At 37.4% G+C, this 19,286-nt stretch overlaps 1 protein-coding gene across 7 annotated transcripts in view; it reads right to left on the bottom strand.

Moving 5' to 3' along the window:
• Positions 1 to 19,286, bottom strand: part of WDR33 (WD repeat domain 33) — a 65,029-nt gene that overhangs the window by 29,361 nt on the left and 16,382 nt on the right. For 4 of the 7 annotated variants that reach the window (XM_068145296.1, XM_068145291.1, XM_068145293.1 and 1 more), the window contains exons 3-7: positions 18,843 to 18,911; positions 18,339 to 18,443; positions 17,598 to 17,693; positions 16,966 to 17,117; positions 15,086 to 15,183 (exon numbers count right to left, since the gene is read on the bottom strand). In XM_068145296.1, the coding sequence (XP_068001397.1) occupies positions 15,086 to 15,183; positions 16,966 to 17,117; positions 17,598 to 17,693; positions 18,339 to 18,443; positions 18,843 to 18,911 (520 nt within the window). Of the gene's footprint in view, positions 1 to 1,066; positions 1,090 to 2,120; positions 8,920 to 15,085; positions 15,184 to 16,965; positions 17,118 to 17,597; positions 17,694 to 18,338; positions 18,444 to 18,842; positions 18,912 to 19,286 lie in introns of those variants that run through there. The other 3 variants (XM_068145290.1, XM_068145292.1, XM_068145295.1) reach the window with 2 other exon arrangements.

The following is a 19,286-nucleotide window of genomic DNA, read 5'->3' as shown; positions in this document are numbered from 1 at the left end:
TGGTTCTAATATTGTATGAGCGCCTGCTCTCAGCAGCAAGTGACCCCTAGCCCAGGAGTGGGGGGGCAACAGAGTGATTATCAAACTTTCTACAGGCTCTAGGAAAACACTTGTGTGAGTCAGTAATCCAGACAATTACCAAGTATGAGATCCAAGGAGGAACATGAAATAGAGACTATTTAACTTGATCTCAGCATTTTATAGTACCACCAAGACTGAGCAAGCTGGGAAGCAGCAGGTTTACCATAGGAAGCTGCTGGCAGAAAGCTGAGCACATAATTCTGGCCTAAGCTACAGAGCACTGCTGTTTTTGTACTGAGGTGAAGCTGAATAGACAAGAGAATTTTCATCTCAAGCAAAAGAACCAATTTTCAAGCAACTGAAATATGAAAGGGCTGTAAATTATGAGACAGAAACACACAATGAGTACAGTACCATGAATGAAAACATTAACCAACTTGGCATGTAATATCACAATCTCAGGGCTAATGAGAAGAAACAGAAAAAAACCAATGTGCAGAAATGTAATTAAAATGCAAGAACAAAAGAGTGATTTCAGTAGTGTTGCAGAAACAGAGATAATACCTTCCACTGACATTTTTAATCAAGCAGCAAGGAAAAGATGAACTCAGGCAAGAGACAGAAGTAAGGAATGCTTTATCACAATCTTACTTCAAACATCTGCACCATCAGTGCTCTTATTTTCCTGTGCTATCCTATACCACAACCACATCTGTGGACTCAAGTCCTCTTTCTTGCCACCTATTAATCCTGAAATTTAAGAAAATATTTTCCCCTTTCAGATTTGAAGACAATACTGAAGCCTCTATTTATGTAGGGTAACCCAAACACTACGTATTTCTGTTTCAACTCTAAAACTAGGTCTGCTAGCAAGCAACTGCTTTGCAGAGTGTGGCTGTGTAAATATCTCTGAAGCTCTATAAACCCCACGCATCCCCACGTATCATTTTACATTCCACAAACACATCAATAGGTCAATTAGTAAAGCTCTTCACATGTGATTTGAACAGACAGGGGGTTAAAAAAATGGGTGTTGAAAACTTACCAAGGATTTTGTGCGATAAAAACCTAACAAAGAAAGGGAGAGATGTCAACAGAAAGAAATGGGACATAACAACCCATAGAGTACTAAAATAGCTCTGATATATCAAATCCAGGGGAAAGAAATATGGAGAACATGTAGAAGACAACAAACATGGTTATGAGAAGAAAGGCAAAGGGGCCCATGGAAGTGGGGTTCCTAGAAAAAGTGTTGGTAACAATTAATGGAAAAGGCTGTTCTCAGATCCATTTACTAACATCAGAAGCAGATGTGAACAAGTGGTATTTCATTTTAAGTGCAGGGAAAAAAATACACAATTTCTTCTTCATGAAAAAAAAAAAGGAAAGGAAGAAGGTGTGAAACAGGTTTCCTATGACAACACATATTGGGACCGTTCTTTCAAGATCAAAATACAAGGACACAAGAATGGAACAAATTCTACTACATACTATGGACAGACTGTTACTTCTTTGAACCCTTCCTAAAATGACCAGCAGTTATATTTTTTTCCACTGCTGACTTCAAAGGAATAAACAAACCAGACAAGACAGGAATATTTTAGCAGCATTTAAGTGCAGCGTTCCTCTCGGTGATGCAGTCTACGACTGCATTTGTATTGAATCTACAGGTACATGTACTTAGTAGCATGTTACAAACAAAAAGGAAGGATGCAGAGGTTTGCACAAAAGTATCCTAAGAGCATACTGAAATTGTGACTGCAGTGTATGTTCTCATTATGTGGAACTTTCATGGAAGAAAGTGTTGGTTAGAACAGGGAAATTTTACTTTCTAGAAGCGGAAAAATGTTCCATTCAAGTGCCACATCTTCCAGCCCCTAACATTCTGTGATTTTGTGATCTATGCCTGGAGCAAAAAACTCCTGGATCTTATCACATAATGCTTTACTCTGGCATCAGAAACATTGCCTATTATTCAAAAACACAGATTTTCCAATTTTCCAACTAAAAGGCAGGCCAAAGCCTTTGTTAATAAAAAATTCTCACCCTCCCAGGGTAAAAAAAATAAGAAAATAGATTAAAAGCGAAGTGACATGGACAAAAGAATTCAGACAGACAATGTCCATTTTATCATCTATGCATGCATAGCAAAAAAAGAACAATCCAGAGCATCTCTTCAGCGATGCTGAAAAGAAGAAACGGAGGTTTTTCTGAAACAATGATTCTGCCTGCAGCATTTTAACTCAGTCTTCTTTGTTACAAGACTAGCACAAGAGCAGCAATATTAATACCAGAGATTTTCGTTATTACTGTCCTGGAAATAAAAGTTACCTACGGGATGTATATTTTTCTGGGTTTCGGAGCACTTGATATATGAAAACAGCACAACAGAAACTGGCTAAACATCCATCACACAAACAGGTGCAGCTGTGTAACAATGAACTGGCTCCACATATGAAACCATAGAGAGAAGACAGCAGCTCAGAAGCAGTGCTTTCAGAAAACAGCGTTCGTTCATGAAGTAACAGCAAGAACAAAGCAGGCAGGTTAAGGCACACAGACAGTGAGGGGAAAAGCCGACAACAGTAAAAGGTTTCTATCCTGACTTGGAGTGGGACTGATCTGTGCTCTTCAAACACAACACATTTTACAGCGCTGTCTGTGCTGTGCTGAGGAATGGAAAACTGCAGTATTTATCTTCTAGGAAGCTGAACTTAAAAAAAAAAGAAGATCTTCTATAGTATAAAATTACTGATAAATTGAGTCAGTGACTGTGGAGGAAATATCAGCGAGACCACCAGAAAAAGACTGATGAAAGATGGCATCATTTCTGTATCAGAAAAGCCTATGTAAGAGCATGCCATTTCTACTGAAGTAACCCACTGAGGAAACTGATAAAGTGTATTGGTTGGCAAAACAATGCAAGATAACACTTCTGCCGAATTTACATTCTGATTTTTAACCTCTGGTTAATATAGCAACCCTGTATTGGGGAGCAAAGTGCATTTTTTAACTTTAAAAAGTTTAAAAAAAAAGAGGAAGCTTTAACAGGTATAATCCCATGTCAACAGTTTATTTTCAGTGCAAGTTAAAATACAGTTATTGCTTTAGTACACAGCATACACCTTCATTGGACTAACCTCTAGTTCTGAGAGGTTAAGAATACGAACCACTTATTCCCTTGTGAATTATCTGCTGCTAGAAGATGCAGTTTTACAAGCATCAATGTGTCATGAGTGTGACCGGCTGCAACATAAGCACTACACTGGAGAGAGAGGTACAGCAGGTTGAGAAACACCTGGCTTCCAGAACAAAAGATTCTTCATCTGCTGGACACTGGGCACTAATCACCAGCAGATTCTCCTCAAGACTGCATAATGGCTGTGCCTTTGCATCATTGCTTCCTGCACAGGAAACACTAGCTAGGGGCTTCAAGTTCTTTTACATGGTATCTGCAGTGAGATCCAATAGGCATGAGAGATAAATTCCACGGCAAAATAAGCAGCAAACTCCATTATTCCTGCTAGCACAGACTAGGAAGCAAACTTTTAGAAAAGTTACAGTAGTTAAAAGCCTGATTTACTTATCTCTCATACAGTTTTATGAAGTCTTTTCTGCTACTGCATGAGCAAAGATAAACTTTGTCCCATGAGGGTAGATAATCTAGACGACGAGTGCAATTTACCACCTCTTACTGCAGGTACTGCAGGTATTGGAAACTAGAACTATCACACAGCATCTGCTCAGCAGAACATATTCTCTAAATCAGCACGGTTACCAGTTGCTACCATGCAGATGTCCCATTCACAGTAACTGGCATGAGAGTCATGGGCTGTAATAAACTGAAACATTTACTTTTCACTCCTAAAATTGAGTCCTCCTTTCTGTGCAAGGATGGCAAAGGGTAGACTTGTCAGGATAAATATTCTGATACTCTCCATGTATAGTAGCAGCAGCAATATTTTCTGAAGTTTTTAAATATGGCACTTCAAATTGAAACTCAATTTCCAATTAGAATTCCTCATATTATTAACTTCAAACACCCCTACTAAACTGTTAGATAATTGTGATAATTGCTGCTTCTAGGTATTTATTCAGGAAAACTTGTCTTGTGTCTATTCCTCACTTGAACTTTGACATCTTGCAAAAAAAAAGGAAAAAAGTTAAAAACCTTACTCAAATAGCAGCATTCTTTTGGAACAAAGCTTACTAATTAGTCAATAAAACATTGTGCACTGGGTTAAAAATAACTCCTGGTATTTGTAGTAAATGATAATAACTCCTGGTATTTCTAGTAAATGATTTCTGTGGAATACGCCACCATTATTCAGAATCTTCTTTGAATTTCAGTGAACTGGGGCTCGCTACACCTTGCAGTGACGATACCTCCTATGACAGTTCTGCACAAGCTAATGGAAGTTTAAGCATTGTGCACAACACAGACTTAACGGCCAGTATTTCCATCCAGACTTACTAGGAACAGACATCTTCCTCATGGTGAAAGTGTGGACTGAAACATAGACAGCAAGTGCTTTTAGCGAGAAAAGACTGTATAATCCTTGAAGAGTTCCGTGACACCGGGAGGAGAAATGGCAAAGTGGAAGAGAAGCACACAGCATGGGAAAGAGTCCTTGAGCAAGCAGGATGGGTTTTTCCAGACAGGAAGCAGCAGTTTTCTCTCTACAGAACTGGCCAGCAGGATCAGACCTGCTATTTAGGGTTGCCATCATTCCAGTTTTGTAACATGAGCACAGAAATTCTGAAGTTTAATAGTAGCATTAAAATTTGTGATTGCATTTTTATAAAAGCCCTGTTTGAAACTGTCAGCAAAGGCAACGCGCACTGCAGAAATGACAAATGTAACATGCTTATGTAGGTGATATCAGTGATCTTTTTTTCTCCATTCCTTTGGAAGCAAAGGATGTTCCTGATAGGCTGGGAAGAGTGTGAAAGAGACAACCTACCTTTGCCCAAAGAGCTCTGAAATACAACTGCAGAATACAAATCAATTAAATTTAGTAAAAGAATCATCTGAGTGAATTTAGCATTTTATATTCCTAGTCTCAATACCATACTCTTACTTTCTGGAGAACAGGGACTTCCAAAAGGAGAATGGTGAGCCATGGAAATCCAAACTCATCATCATTATCAGTATTCCTAAGCTAGGTTTTAGAAAACTAGTCAAGATTTTTGAGAACAGGTGTATTACCAATATATATGTACATTCATTTTAAGTAGATGGAGCTGCTGCTAGGGAAGCAACAAAGACTCACTGCTGTTTGAAGATTTAAAAGCATAAAGCAAGATCTGTAGGGAAAAATCTAACTATTTTATTTGACCTAAGACAAGCAAGTTTCAGTGGCCTTAAGACAGGTTGGTATAGATTTAAATAAACAAATCCCAACTATTTTCTTCTATTATCAGCTAGCCTAAATAAAAACATTATTTCTGCCAATGAGTTATGAATGGATAAAAGAACAGAAGGCAAAGAAAAAGGCAAAGTTCTTCTTGAGCAAGCACTAACAGCAAGCAGTAACACAGTGGACTGTATCAAGCTGCAGACCTAGTCAACCTTCAAAGTCAGCTCACTAGCAGATTTTAGATGTTGTAGCTATGCCACAATACAAGTATGCTTTGTAGCTGTCCAGGTAGAACCTTCTGCTGTGTGCAACTGTTCATTACAATTCAGATAGTTGAATTTTGTCTACACACTTTGAAATGTGTTATTATTCCTTACTACACTCAGCTGTAGTAGAAACCTGAACAAATCATAGGGTTTAAGTCCTTGAAAACTAGCATCCTCGAAGAGCTTATAAACGTGATCTAGAGAAATGCAGCTTCAAGAAGAGTACTGATAAAGTAGGAGGACAAACCTAGGCTGCTTCAGCTTAAGAAGTATTGCAGTTGCCTAAATTACTTTCTTCTTTTAAAACACTTTCAATCTCTGTTAATTGCCTATGGGGCCTTAGAGCTTTACACCACAACACTACCTGCACAATCTTTCAGGACAGCCTCATTTTGAAACTAATAGAGGAAGACTATTAAGTTCATGAAGTGTGCCACTGGATACCATTATAAGGCTGTGTATACTTAAGAGAGGCTGACTGAAATCCTCATCTATAACAGCATACATATGCATACCTATATGTAGAGGCATCTTCTTACCTCTTACTATGTAGGGAGGAGCGTTGAAGAGCCTGACAGCATGCTATCATGTCTTCCACCTTACAACAAATTTTCATTGCTTGTAGGACTCTTAAGTACTTAAACCTCAATAATGATTAAGGTAAACAAAGTATTAGTCACTATGAAATGACCAAATATTTATTACATCTGGAAAAATTTCCACTAAACATTAAGAAATTTTCCCAGTCTACAGAGACAGTGTGTAGGATGTTAAAACTTGGAAGAATAATAAACTAAAACCAAGAAAAATAAAAAATACCAAGAATTTTTGATACAGTCTTTTGAAGGCCAGCTCCTCATGTCATACATGCTGGTGCACAACTGAAGGTTATAAAAAATTAAATCATTAGGATTTTTGTTCCTACCCTCCCCCTTTGGCAAAACTGAAAAATGCAGCATCATAGGATCACAGGGTAAATCCTGTTGGAAGGAACCTCAGAAGTGTCTTGTTCAGTTTCTTTCTAAAAACTATCAGGGGTAACCAGTTTTATGTTTCAACTATCCAAGGACAGTGAGTGCACAACATCGAAAATTAAGCAAATCTCACACTCTTCTCCCACACCAGTAAGAGAACAGTTAAAGACCATACACCTAAAATTAAGACCCTCCCTCTCTCACCAGTAAAAATGGCATTTTAGACATGTTTTCCACTAGGGAAGATAAACTAAAATATTTTTCTCCCCAGAACTTTAACTTCAACATAATACTCGTTTTTCTAATGGCAACATACCTGGAATATCAAATGAGTTTGAACTGAAACTTTGGGGGATTCCCATGAGACTTAAGTTGGGAATTACTTACCTGTGAGCAACATTTAAAACATCAACTGGTGCTAGGATTCTCCAAGTATAAGAGACTCATGAAAATTCCCTTTTCAATGGAAGATGTTGTACTTTCATCTGAAAGCCTATGCTCCATCTGAGGGCAAGTTTCTCCCATTGGAAAGCTGGGAAGAGGGAAATCAGCTCTTCACTGAACTGCAAGAAGATACTCAAGATTTTTTTTAATTCTTTGGCATACTCATCATTTATGAAGCCAGGAAGAACCTCAATTTTTGATGAAAAACTAGTTATCCATGAGCATTAGGCCTTGTGTTAAGCGAGTTAAGAATGCTGTAAGTCTTGCTATGCAAATTTTCAAACTGAAGACAGTGAATGCTTCTCCTTAAATCTTAACACAGAGAAAAGTAAAGCAGAACAGGATCATCTTGGAAAAGAGAAAGAAATCAGCTATAAAGAGAAGTCCAAATGTAAAAGTATTGTATAAATATTTAGCCTTTATTTTTCTTAAAATAATAGTAGTAATAATAGACTGGTCCTGGGCTACTTTTTTTTTTTAATCAAATCATCCAGCTCTTTCAGCGCTAGAATTGTTACAGTTAAGCTTAGTTTATCAGGTTAATTTATTACAGTTAATAAAATTAATTTATCAGGTGTTGTAACTCTTTAAAGAAAGGGTTTTTAAGGTGATGGAAGTTTAAAATATAATAATATAACATCTGAAGCATTTTCATGCTCCATCACTCTAAACAAAAAGACAAAGAAAAAAAGCTATGGCACACATGGTAGAAGATCTGTATCTGCCAACAAGCCAGAAAGCCGAGTTTGCTTTTTCCCAGTTCAAAGCAGCCAAGGGAGCACATTTCTCAGCCTTTTCAAATGGAAATTTTAAGTCTACTCTGAGGTCATGGGGATTTAGTCAAAGCCCCTATTCCAGTTCTGTTACTTTCAGTTTCCCAGGTCAGTCTCATATTTTAATAGCTGTTGCTTCGTTCCATACTGAGAGCCTCCACACTTTCCTCCCATTTGCTACACTTCTTAATTCCAGCCACCTTCCACTCAATTTTCTACAAGATTCTTAGTTTATTGCTTTTCTCCTGGTATACTACCCAGTGTCACTCCACATTCCCCAGTTTTATCTTTTGAGTTTGTGTTTCCCTACAAATGTAGTGTGTGAAGGCCCAGACCAGCTCTTTCATGAGAACATAATGCTAGATAGGTAAGGAACAGAGTGGGGGGAGAAAAAACACCAACTCTCCAAACTATCTTCTCATCCCCCGGTGCTTGCCTCTCCACATGAATGTGTAATCTTAACATACGAGAACGGCAGTGTTATTCACATGATAAAATGTGATGCAAAGCTTCTCAGTACTAAACCCAAAATATCATTCAGAGCTACATGTAAAAGGAAGTAACCTGCATTTCAGCTCTGCATGCTCAAAAGAAAATGACAAACGCTTTGTGAAGTCTGTGCTTACCTAGATACACACTGCTTTGAATACAGTAACTACAGGACATGAGAAGAAAGAAGTAGCCCATATAGTTTATACACAGAAGTGGAGTCAAGAAGCCTGCAAGTAAAGATTCTAAAGACTGACAAGGACTATTTTCACCACAGCATTGTGGGATTTGTTTTTTGAAGGCTTCTGCCATTTTTATTCTGAAACAGCGTATTTCTGGGGTTACACTCTAATAGGAAATGGTACATCAGATGATGAAAGAGTCCATACAAATTTAATAGAGTGCCCAGTCCCAAGCACTCATCCACATGTAATGTTATTGCTGAGTTACTAACATAACTTGCAGAATACTAACTCTAGGTGATTTCTGTGCTGCTGATAACCTTTGATATGACAAATACTGGTAAGTAGATACCAGGAAGCCACCATCTTTAATGCATACACCTGCATCCTTTTCAAGAGTTGCACTTAACCTGAGAGAGGAAAACTGGTATCATGTCAGCACCAATATTTAAATGCCTCTGTGGTTTGGAATTTCTTTCATATGAAAAATTTTAAATGGCTTACTGTGATACTTTCTCACAGACAAATAGGGCTTGAAGACAAAGTTCTGTGAATGCTGACCACTATGCAGAGTATCGTGCTGGAATATGTTTACTTCTACAAAATCACAATAGATGAAAGTTCCCACCACAAAAGCATCTACAGTAACAAGTCAATGAAAGTTTCACCCAGTTCAGTATTTATCTATCCCCTTTAATTATCACACACACAAAAGGAAGAAAATGCAAGAAATCCTAATGATGCAACCATAAAACATTTTAAGGAAGCACCATGTATTTTAGCAGTACTAAGAGCTGGCTGTCCTGTGAAACACTGAAGTTTATCAGTACTCTTCCAAACTTACAAGTATTAGATTTAGTGGAAAATGTACCCTGGAACTCAGTATAAATATTTTTTTATGAAGAAAAAGATTTCAGAACTAAATTTGAAATCATCTTATTTATGCAAGATGCCTCTTCACTCCTGGCTCATGAAAAGCAGTGACAGAGGAGTCCAGTGTTATTTTTTTCATAGCACGGCATGATAGTGTGGATCTCGTGATCTCTTACTCATTCTTTGGGAATTCCATGTATTCTTAGTTATTAACTTGACAGGATTTTTAGATTCTACATGACAATCAGAACTTCAAGAACTGAATTACAATATAAAGCAAACACTTTCAGGCATATGATTCTCTTGATAACTGTTTTAGGGGGCAAAGGCACCATGGAACTAACTCCTAATCACCACCTTTTAATCACACAAACCAGAGCTCTCAAGTACAGCTGATCACAAAAAAAATTTTGTCCAGTCCAGACCACTTCACAAGTAAGAACCTGGTGAGTCAATACAGCAGAAAAGTTCTTAACTCCCAGGTGGAGTTTTACATTTAACACAAAAAGAACTGGACATTTTAACAAAGGGAGCCTTGAAAGTAATTATCAGGAATAAAACTGAGTTGCTAGATGACATACAAATGTAAAGCAGCCTGCATCAAGTAGAAACTGAATTCTTCCCATTCTAAAATAAGTTATACCCACCACCCTAACACGCAGCAATGACTCTAAGCTCACAAAGCTGTATCTGTATTCACACTCCTAATTCCTTACTCCAGAGAAAGTGTAGAGAAAGATGCTAGGAAAATATATTTTGTGTAGTAGTTTCCATTTATGCAGCTGGAAATTATATACAATATTCCTAACTCTTAACCTCAAAAAGGCACCAGAGAGGTTTCCTAATGACATGAAAAAGTGATTGAGACTATATAGAGAGCCCTTTACGCATGCAACCCCAAAGAAGTAGGATGAGGGTTGGTGCCACACATAGACCAAAAGGGCTTCTGCACCACTGATGGTGTAAGTGACCTGCACTGTTTGCAAAGAAAATAAAATCCTTACAAATTCACTATTAGAATTCCTGTGAGTGAATTCTATATTGTCTGTTGTCTACAACATATGAAAAGTTTGAGTCACAACCATTTAGAGCCCAACTGTACCTCATCAGAAGGCTTTGCTGCAAAGACTGATTTGGCAGTGAAGAATCATGAAGATCGGGTATCTCCAATGTAAGCTGGTACGCTAACAAAAAGGAGATTTAACTCACTCAATACTAGCATTTCAAACCAGGTCATGCTGAAGTCCAAGAATTCAAAGACTTTCCTTCCCCAGACTGATAGAGTTGGTGCCAGTATCAGGCAGGTCTCATGTCATCTTGGGCTTCTGTTCTCAGGAAAAGTCCTTTTAATACTCATTCATGTATGAATACATGGGTTTTAAAAAGTGTGCTAGGTTTGCTCTCCTTACTGAGAAAAGGAAGAGGAAAAAACCCCCCAACCAACCCTCACATAAAAGGGAAAAAAAGACGGAAACAGCAACATTAGGATGTGTTTGCCTTAAACGGTCCAATGTAGAGTTCAATTACATTCCAGGAAAAAGTTTCATAAGCTACTGCTTCAATGTCTAAGAACTAGTGACTAATTATGTTTAAAAGTGAAGGATGAAACTGGAGCTGTAGCTTTGATTAGTTCTGGTTATCAGGTTCCTTTTTACCAAATTTAAGTACAGTACTTGCTATTTGACCATGGAACACATGTCAAAAACTTTGACAAACACATTACATTGTATTTGTCATATATGTTATATTGCGCTTTCACACTGGTGTTATGCCTGAATAGGCAGAAAAATACTGTGTAAGGACAGTCAAAAAGACTTTTCTTAGAGTTAATAACATGCTTGTATGAAATTAAACTTGCTAAAGAGCAAATTTTAAAACCAGGTAGAATGTAAAAGGAACCATAATTGCTTTTAAATATTCAAGTTAAGATAAGAAAAATCTTTTGGCTGGAAGAGCATTTAGTATATTATTCTATTTTATGTTCAGAAAATATATATATATATAAATATATAAAGTATCTTATCTTAAAGTCCTTCAGAGGGATAGGTAGAGTCACCATCCCTAAAAGACCTACTTAAGCCAGGCAGTCTTTGAAATCCTAGGAACATATAGGTCACCTACATGAGCTGTGCAAGTCTTGCAGGCCTCCCAAGAAGATTTCTGCTGTATTTTGTATATGTGACTGTGAAAGGAAGGAGGACAGCGGTTCTAAAAACAGTGAAGTGTGCTTGGAACCTCATAAGCCATGATTTCATGCTGGGAATATTTAACGAATCATGTTTATTTAATGATCTACCCAAAATGTTCTCAGTGACACATCAGCACAAACACAATAGTCAGTCACAGCCATCAGTCAAATCATCAGTAACATTAATTTCTCAGTAGAAATAAAGGGACATCAAGCTTTTACTGCATACTTTTTTCCTACTGGATGCACTTAGCATTATAAAAAGCCATTGGTGTGTATGTTCTTACACAACTGTAGACTGTTGATGAGGCCTGGCATTAACATCACTACAACTGGTCTGACTGAAGATCTTAGTGTTTTGCCCTAAGAGTCATGATTGGAAATGCCAAAGTAACAGATTATTGACATCAAAAAACAGCATATAGGTATACTATAGATTGCTTTCTATGACTTGCTATGTTAGCAAAATCATTTTTAACACCAGCTCGATTCCTACCAGTGTATTTTATTAAGTGCACCAAACTGTACTTGTTAACATTGTCAAGATGGTAACATTACAGGGAGTAACACAGGCAAAATGTACTGGTGCAGAACTAGGAGTGCAGCACCTTTACTTCAAGAGAAAAGGCAGACAGTAATTGGGCTGTGGGAAAGACAGCAGGTAAATGACTATGACAATTCCATTTCTCCCACCTTCGAGTTTTTTTCCAAGATAATTCACTTGAAGATAATTACTTAAAGATGGTTCCCCAAGAAATGGAAGACCTTTAATCCTGTGTGTTTATGTTATTAAACATGAGCATGATAAATTTGCACATACTTCTAACTGAACACCCTTACTCTACCTACTAAGCCCTGGAAAGCCACAATGGTAGAAACAGCAGCCAAGCAACATAAAGTAGTGAAAAGCTGGGCAGCAAAGGGATTCTGAGCTAGATTACCTTAAAAAAAGGAGAAAGAAAATAGAACTTCTGGCACTATGTAGTATAAACAAAATAGGGTGTTCTGTTTATTTTCATTTTGACAAAAGGAAGTTGATGCACTTGTGTTTCTCATGCAGCACATGTAGTCAAGGATTTAACTACTGAAAAAAAACTGTGTAGCCTACTGTAGACAGCTGGAAGAACTCCAACAAAACCTCAAGCATAAGTTTACCACTTCTAATACATTTTTCCAATCCTCTTTGGACCATAAGACTAGAATTGTTCCTTTGGACCAGTTTTGAAGTCAAGCAAACTATTTTGTCAAGTAATAGAAATAAATTACTTAACTCAAGTGAAAACAAAAGTGTCTTTAACAAGTCTTTAAAAGCACTGCTTAGCACTGAAGTCCTCAACTCTGTTTCTTAAAAATATGTTCCTTGTTACAGAAAAAAAAATAATCAGTAGGAATAGTATCTTGATAGTTTATCTGTGAGTGATAATCTTTTGTTGAACACATCTGACTATAAATTAGTACTTTCATTTCAATTTTATAACTCACTGTCACAACCTGAAGAATACCTTAATATAGTATGTGAAGTTTTGAATCTAAACTACAATGTAGAATCCCTTCCACTTTACAACAGCAACATTAACCCAACGTGGTTTGTGAAAGCAGGAAACTGAGCATTCCCTAGCGCAGTATTTGATCTGAACGCCATAAACTCTAACTTCAAGCAACAAAACTAAAACTTGTATTGTCCCCCAAGAAACCTACTCAAGTGTTGTCCATACAGCTCTTGCAGGCACATTTTCTGACAACATGTAACAACAGTTCTAGGGATTGAAACCATACAAAAGTTGCATGTGTTGCTGAAACATTCTCCCATCCCAAACACTCAGGGTTTTTGGCATTACTTGTATTGTTATGGGGGGGTTTTTGGTGGTGGTGTTTGGTTTCTTTTGGGTGTTGCTTTTCGGTTTTGTTTTAACCTAATCTGCCTTGCCCAATTTTATTCAGAGATGTAAAGTTCTCAAAATATTTCCAACTTGCATAAAAGATGAAGTGTATTATGGGTACATCACAGAAGTAGAAGCAAAGAGACTCTTTACAGAGATATTCTGAAAACAAAAAATTGTATATTGAGGTGTACAAACTAAGAAATTAAAAGTATAACTCTATTTGAGATATAGTCACAATGTTCAAGTATGCAAGGTAACAAAAGGAAATGCAAGTTCTGTTCTCAGTAACCTAAATTAAATGCTTTACTCCTACTTTATGCAAAATGTTAGAAGAATGTAGAAGAAAAGGAAAAAAAATTTATTATCATTAGAACCCTGCACAGAGACAAACCAAACTTCCTCCACACTATTTAAATGAGTACTTAGGACAAACCTGGAGAAGGGTATAGAATGTGTTTAGTGCAAAGTGATTTCTTTTGTAAAGGATGAAGTAAAATAGTCCTGAATCTGTCTGGGTCCTTCCAGGATAACAGGTGTAAATGATACAGCCTAGAGATTTGCTTGCCAGCTCCTGCTAAGATCACACCTACCAAAATGCCTACGCACAGATTCTGCTAGAATACTATCACTGCAAGAACTCTGGAGCTCAAAGTATTTTAAAAGTAGTGGTGTTTAAAAGCAATGCATTATTAAATCCAGAAAAGATCTTAAGAGTCAAGAGAAACAGGAAGAAGTCTACTTTGTAATGTAGGTCCAAGCTGGAAGTATGATTTTTAAAATGAAAAATCCTTAGTTTAGGAAAGGACTGAACATGCTCACACATCTGAAACTGAAATTCCATGTTTTTACTGCAGTTTTTCTGCATTCCTACAATCCCCAATCTCATCACAATTTTATAATACATTCTCCTACTAAATGGTATACCTTTGAGATCTTCTGAAAGGAAGAAATAGTTGTCAGAAAGTACTGCCATTTGCTCAGTAAGACTGGAAGAATAGGAGCAAGCTCTACAAGGCCAATGGAAAGGCATCAGAAGGTAGCATATGCAGATGCTGGACAGAAAATTATTGAACCTAAGCTAGGATTATTTGCATGTGCTATGCATGACAGGATCAAAATGTACTTGTTTTCCCTACCTAAATGATGCCTACCTCCTAAGGACTAAGAAAAAGTAACTACCTTGCCTCTGAAGAAAACAGAATGGAAGGTACTCCCATAAAAAGAATGGAATTCTCTGTATGAAGATGAGTGTTCTGAAGCAAAAGTGATGATAAAGATTAAGCTTGGGAAAAAAAGAAATGTACTCCTGATCCAGAAACAGTTGTTTCTGCCAGCACATGGAGAAGAAAAAAAAACAAAAACCAACAACAAAAAAAGTTCTTATATTCACCTCCATTGTTTAGAGATTATATGGGCAGTAAAAAGAGTAAGGCCATTGTGAACTGCAGCCTACCTGAATATATAAAGGCACCTATAGCAGCAGCCAAACAAAAAAACTTGTTTGGAAGATTTAGGTCAAGGATGTAATACAAAAATGTAGACAAACTGACACTCCTGTATTGTGAACACCTAGTTAAAAAATGTTTTTTCCCCCTCTTGAAATACCCCAATCAGTACTTTTGGTACACATACCTCGAAGAATTCTCTCCTCATGGCAACGTAGAAAGTCCCAGATTCTAACAGTGCCGTCGTCAGAGCATGTAGCAAATTTATTATCCGTGGGTGAGAAACTGTTACATGAAGACACACAGCAGGGGAAAGAAGTCAGCATTTAACAGATTATCTATGCTTCTCAGACAGGGCAAAATTATACTGTAATGTGTTATACACCGAAGGATGCATTTGAACATAGGGACTTCTAAGTGAATACAGTGCCTGCCAAATGACACCTCATCACAGGACATGAATTTAGCATAGGGTTACTATTGCATTGCAGTCCCCTGTCAAATGAGGAAAAAAAAAAAAAATCAATCTAGAATTCATTCTTAGCACCTTCCTACCTACAACTGCACGCAGTAGCGCCTTCTCTGCAGGACGAGAAGCAAACAGCAATATGATTTGTAACTGTCACCTAAGATTGTCATGTTTGGTAATACCATAAGAAAGTGACACTGTGTAGAAGCACAGGAGAACTGTTCTGAGGAAAATACTCCTCTTCAGCCACAGGTGCTTTGCAGCAGAGAAGCAAAAATAAGGGAGAGCTGGTCACAGGAAAATGCTAGTTGGATTAACTGCTGAAAAAAATTTATATATAAAACAAGTGTACCACTTATTGTGAAATAATTTGGAAAAGCTCCCTCTTATAACACCCCAGCAACACCATAAAACGAGTCCTACAAGCACAGAAGAAGCTCCCAGATTGAGCAGTCAGTATCGCTTGATGAAAGTCACTGGAAAAGCAAGGAGTTATTTAGCCATGTGATTAGGGCTAGAACATCTACAGCAACTGACAGGCACTCACTTCCTTTCTCGTGCAGTGAAAGACCACGAGGAAGCCCTCATGAAATCTCAGATCTTTATGATCAGGAAAGGGCTTAAAATAGTAGAGAAATACAGTGGAAGGCCATGATAGTCAGACAGTAACTAAGTCCAGTGTAAGCACCTTATAACTGAAGTTCGGCAGAAAATGCTGCAAGCTATCAAAGAAAAATGGTGACTTTAATGGAAAGTCATTTGTGGCAGTGAACCTTTATCTCCAAGGGCCAGCATCTGAACCCGAACAAACACTGCATTAGCTTCATTTTGGATCTGCAGCTTCCCTTCAGGCCTACTTTAAAAACATTTTCATATCTTACTAAAAATTACGTGCAGGTTTACTTTGGAAACATCCTTCATTTACATCTTACTGATATCACTTTAGATTCCATTTTTTTTTATATATATAGACATTTGCACAACTGAGGCATCAACAGTGGACCAAGAGAATATCCTACAGTCTTCTTTTCAATGGCTTGCTTACAGTTTCAAGCTTGAAGAACCCATTCAGTATTAACATTAGACTTCTGTATGTGACAGTCTGCGTGGGTATTTAGTATTACTGGAAGCCTTGGCTTCACTGAGCCAAGCAGTTCTTCACTTTATTTAGTGTTTTATTATTTTGTGAGAACTATGCAGGTGTTTTATTTCTGAAGGCTTTATATTTTATTCAGTTAAGATTATTAAAGACTGAATTCTTTATTTGGAATGAAATTGTTGTCTTACACAGTGCGTATAAAAAGGAATAACTGATACACATTGTCACCATATAAAAATGAAAAGAATACCAGTGCAAAATGCGGCAGACAAATACATCTCTAACATATTGCAGAGGCGGATACTGGGACAATACTAATTCAGAAAGGTGCCAGCAAAACGGTGAGAATGTGGAAACAAAAGGAAATACTGTGTTTATGTGGTGCAGGAAGTTTCCCAGAATCTGACAGAACCCATGCATTTCTGCACCCAGAATACACTTAGAGAACAGTCTAATCATGGCAATAGGTACTACAGAAAATGGTATATTGTGTATAAACCTGGCCTCTCTAATCGCCTCCTTATGTGCCTGGAACATCTTGACGTTGTTCATGTTGGACTGCCAGTATTTCACATATCCCCCGTGGTCTGCTGTCAACATCCACATATCATTGTGTGACCAAGTCATAGCCCTTACAGGACTGTCGTGAGCCTGCAAATTCAGAAACAAAACTTCTAGCAAACATGTTCAGATACTACCTGACCCACACAAACCTTAGTAAAGTTTCTACTTAACAGCTGTGACAAGGAAATGAACACAATGATGACCTAGTTAGACTGAAGGCATTATCATGGGGAAAAAAAAAATGCCCTTACTTTGCATACAGTGATCTTCTGAATAGTAAATGAAGATGGTTTTTATTTTTAGTCCAAAATGTTTATTATGACAAACATTCATAGTACGTTCTTGAGAACAGTTAGCACAACGTATGGGGATGCAATGAGAAGCATTAAATGAACTGCCCATAGCCACAGTCTGACATGGGGTCAGAGTAAAATAAAAACACACCCCAGAAGACCTCTAAGGCTGCCATTACAGCACTTAAACCACAGATCTACAATGAGCGAGGTGAAGATGTTTACCTAAAAAACGCTCCGAGAGCCCAAGGAAATACACAGCAGACGAATTTACCTGCAATATTGTTTCAAAATTGAAAGTCAGTCCATTCCATAAAGTGAATTCTCCACTAGATGCACCAGTGACCAACCGTCTCCCTTCAGGAGTCCACTGCAAAAGAAAAATGTAACTGTGCAAGTGCAACATTTAAACACTTCAGCACAAACCTCCAAATTAATAATAATGCTCTTCCAGGGAATCTACAAAACTGAAATTTACTAAATGACTTTCTGGAGGATGTAAGATAGATGAATTTGCAGGACTGTGCCAAAGGGCTTTTGACTTTTGTAATACAAAAAAAACTCATTCTATAAGCAATGAAAAATCTGGTTGTACAGAAGAACCAGCCTACAAGAACCAATGCATTTCTAGCATGCAATATCCATAGGAAATAATAGTGCTGATATCACAGAGAAGTTCTTAAAAGATGCCACAAGTGTCAAACAAAGACCATAATGCCTTTTTTTTTTTTTAAAACTCTGAGTCAAGATATATTAGGCCTCCCAAACAGGAGTGCACTTTAGCAGAGGTTGGAGTAGACCTTTAAAGGTCCTTTCCAACCCAAATTAGTCTGTGATTTTGCAATTACCTTGTACTCAGACCCCGTAATTTCATTTTCTAAAGCACTCCACCAGAAGACTAGACAGAAGTAGCACACATATAGTTCATGCCAGTTTTATTTGCAACTGCTTGAATTGTTATCTTGTGTCTTCAGTTCAGAATACCACTCTAAAGTAAAACTAACACTATACTCACCCTGACAACAAACACTGGGCATTTTACTTTATTAGTAGACGTCCGAACAAATTTTGTCGTTACAGCATTCATCGGGTTGTTTAGCATTCCTATAGGAGGAACCAACTACAAGAGAAAAAACAGAAGACTTAGCCATGACATCTCTAGCCAGAAACTGCAAGAAAAAACAGTTCTGAACAGCTGTTGGAAAAGCAAGTTTTTCATTTGCAGCAATATTATCAGAAGTCAGTCAAAATGTTCAAAAGTCTGCATGACTTGCCATCTCAACCATCCAGAAATAGCATATTCAAGAGCAGCTTTGCAAGTTTAGTGCATTATTAGTTATTGCATTAAAAAATTCAAAGCCTATCCAATTTCACATTCTCTTCATGGACACAGATTGCAACAAAACAAGAACATCTTTAAGGCCTCTTTGGGACAAAAAGATAACCTCAGCTGACAGGCACAAACCTTCCCATTTTCTGGACAAATTATAACCACAAAACGTCATCAGGTTTTACTTACGTCATTGTAATATCCTGCATCAGGCTGGATTGCTCGCATATCTCGCTGGTCTCTCTGCCATACTCTATTCTGAAAAGGTGAAAAGAACTCCTAGTTGGTACCATTACTACACTTCATTGTTAAACAGAAAACAAGGAACAGGTTGACAGGTTGATTGGTAAATCTGAAAGTACTCCAAAGATATTAAATTCAGTTAAAAGACTTTGGTCTCAAACCTGTAGAATTTGTACAACATGGACAAAAGATTCAAGAGTTTTCAAAGTCTCAATTTCAGTAGACTAAAGTAGCTCATTGAAAACTGCAGCTTAACAATATAAAAGGAGCAGTTCTACGTAATAAGCCAAATAATTATAACAGATGACTGGTACTTGGCTTCCTAGGCTAAAAGTACTCTACGAGAAGCAAGTTCAATCATTTCAAAAGCTTTATGTTCAGGATAAATAT

Source organism: Melanerpes formicivorus, unplaced genomic scaffold (assembly GCF_026170545.1).
Source record: "Melanerpes formicivorus ecotype bairdi unplaced genomic scaffold, bMelFor1.0.p_v2 SCAF_12, whole genome shotgun sequence".
Lineage (NCBI taxonomy): Eukaryota > Metazoa > Chordata > Aves > Piciformes > Picidae > Melanerpes > Melanerpes formicivorus.
The sequence above is the reverse complement of the archived record's forward strand: the minus strand, read 5'-3'. Positions and strand labels throughout refer to the sequence as shown.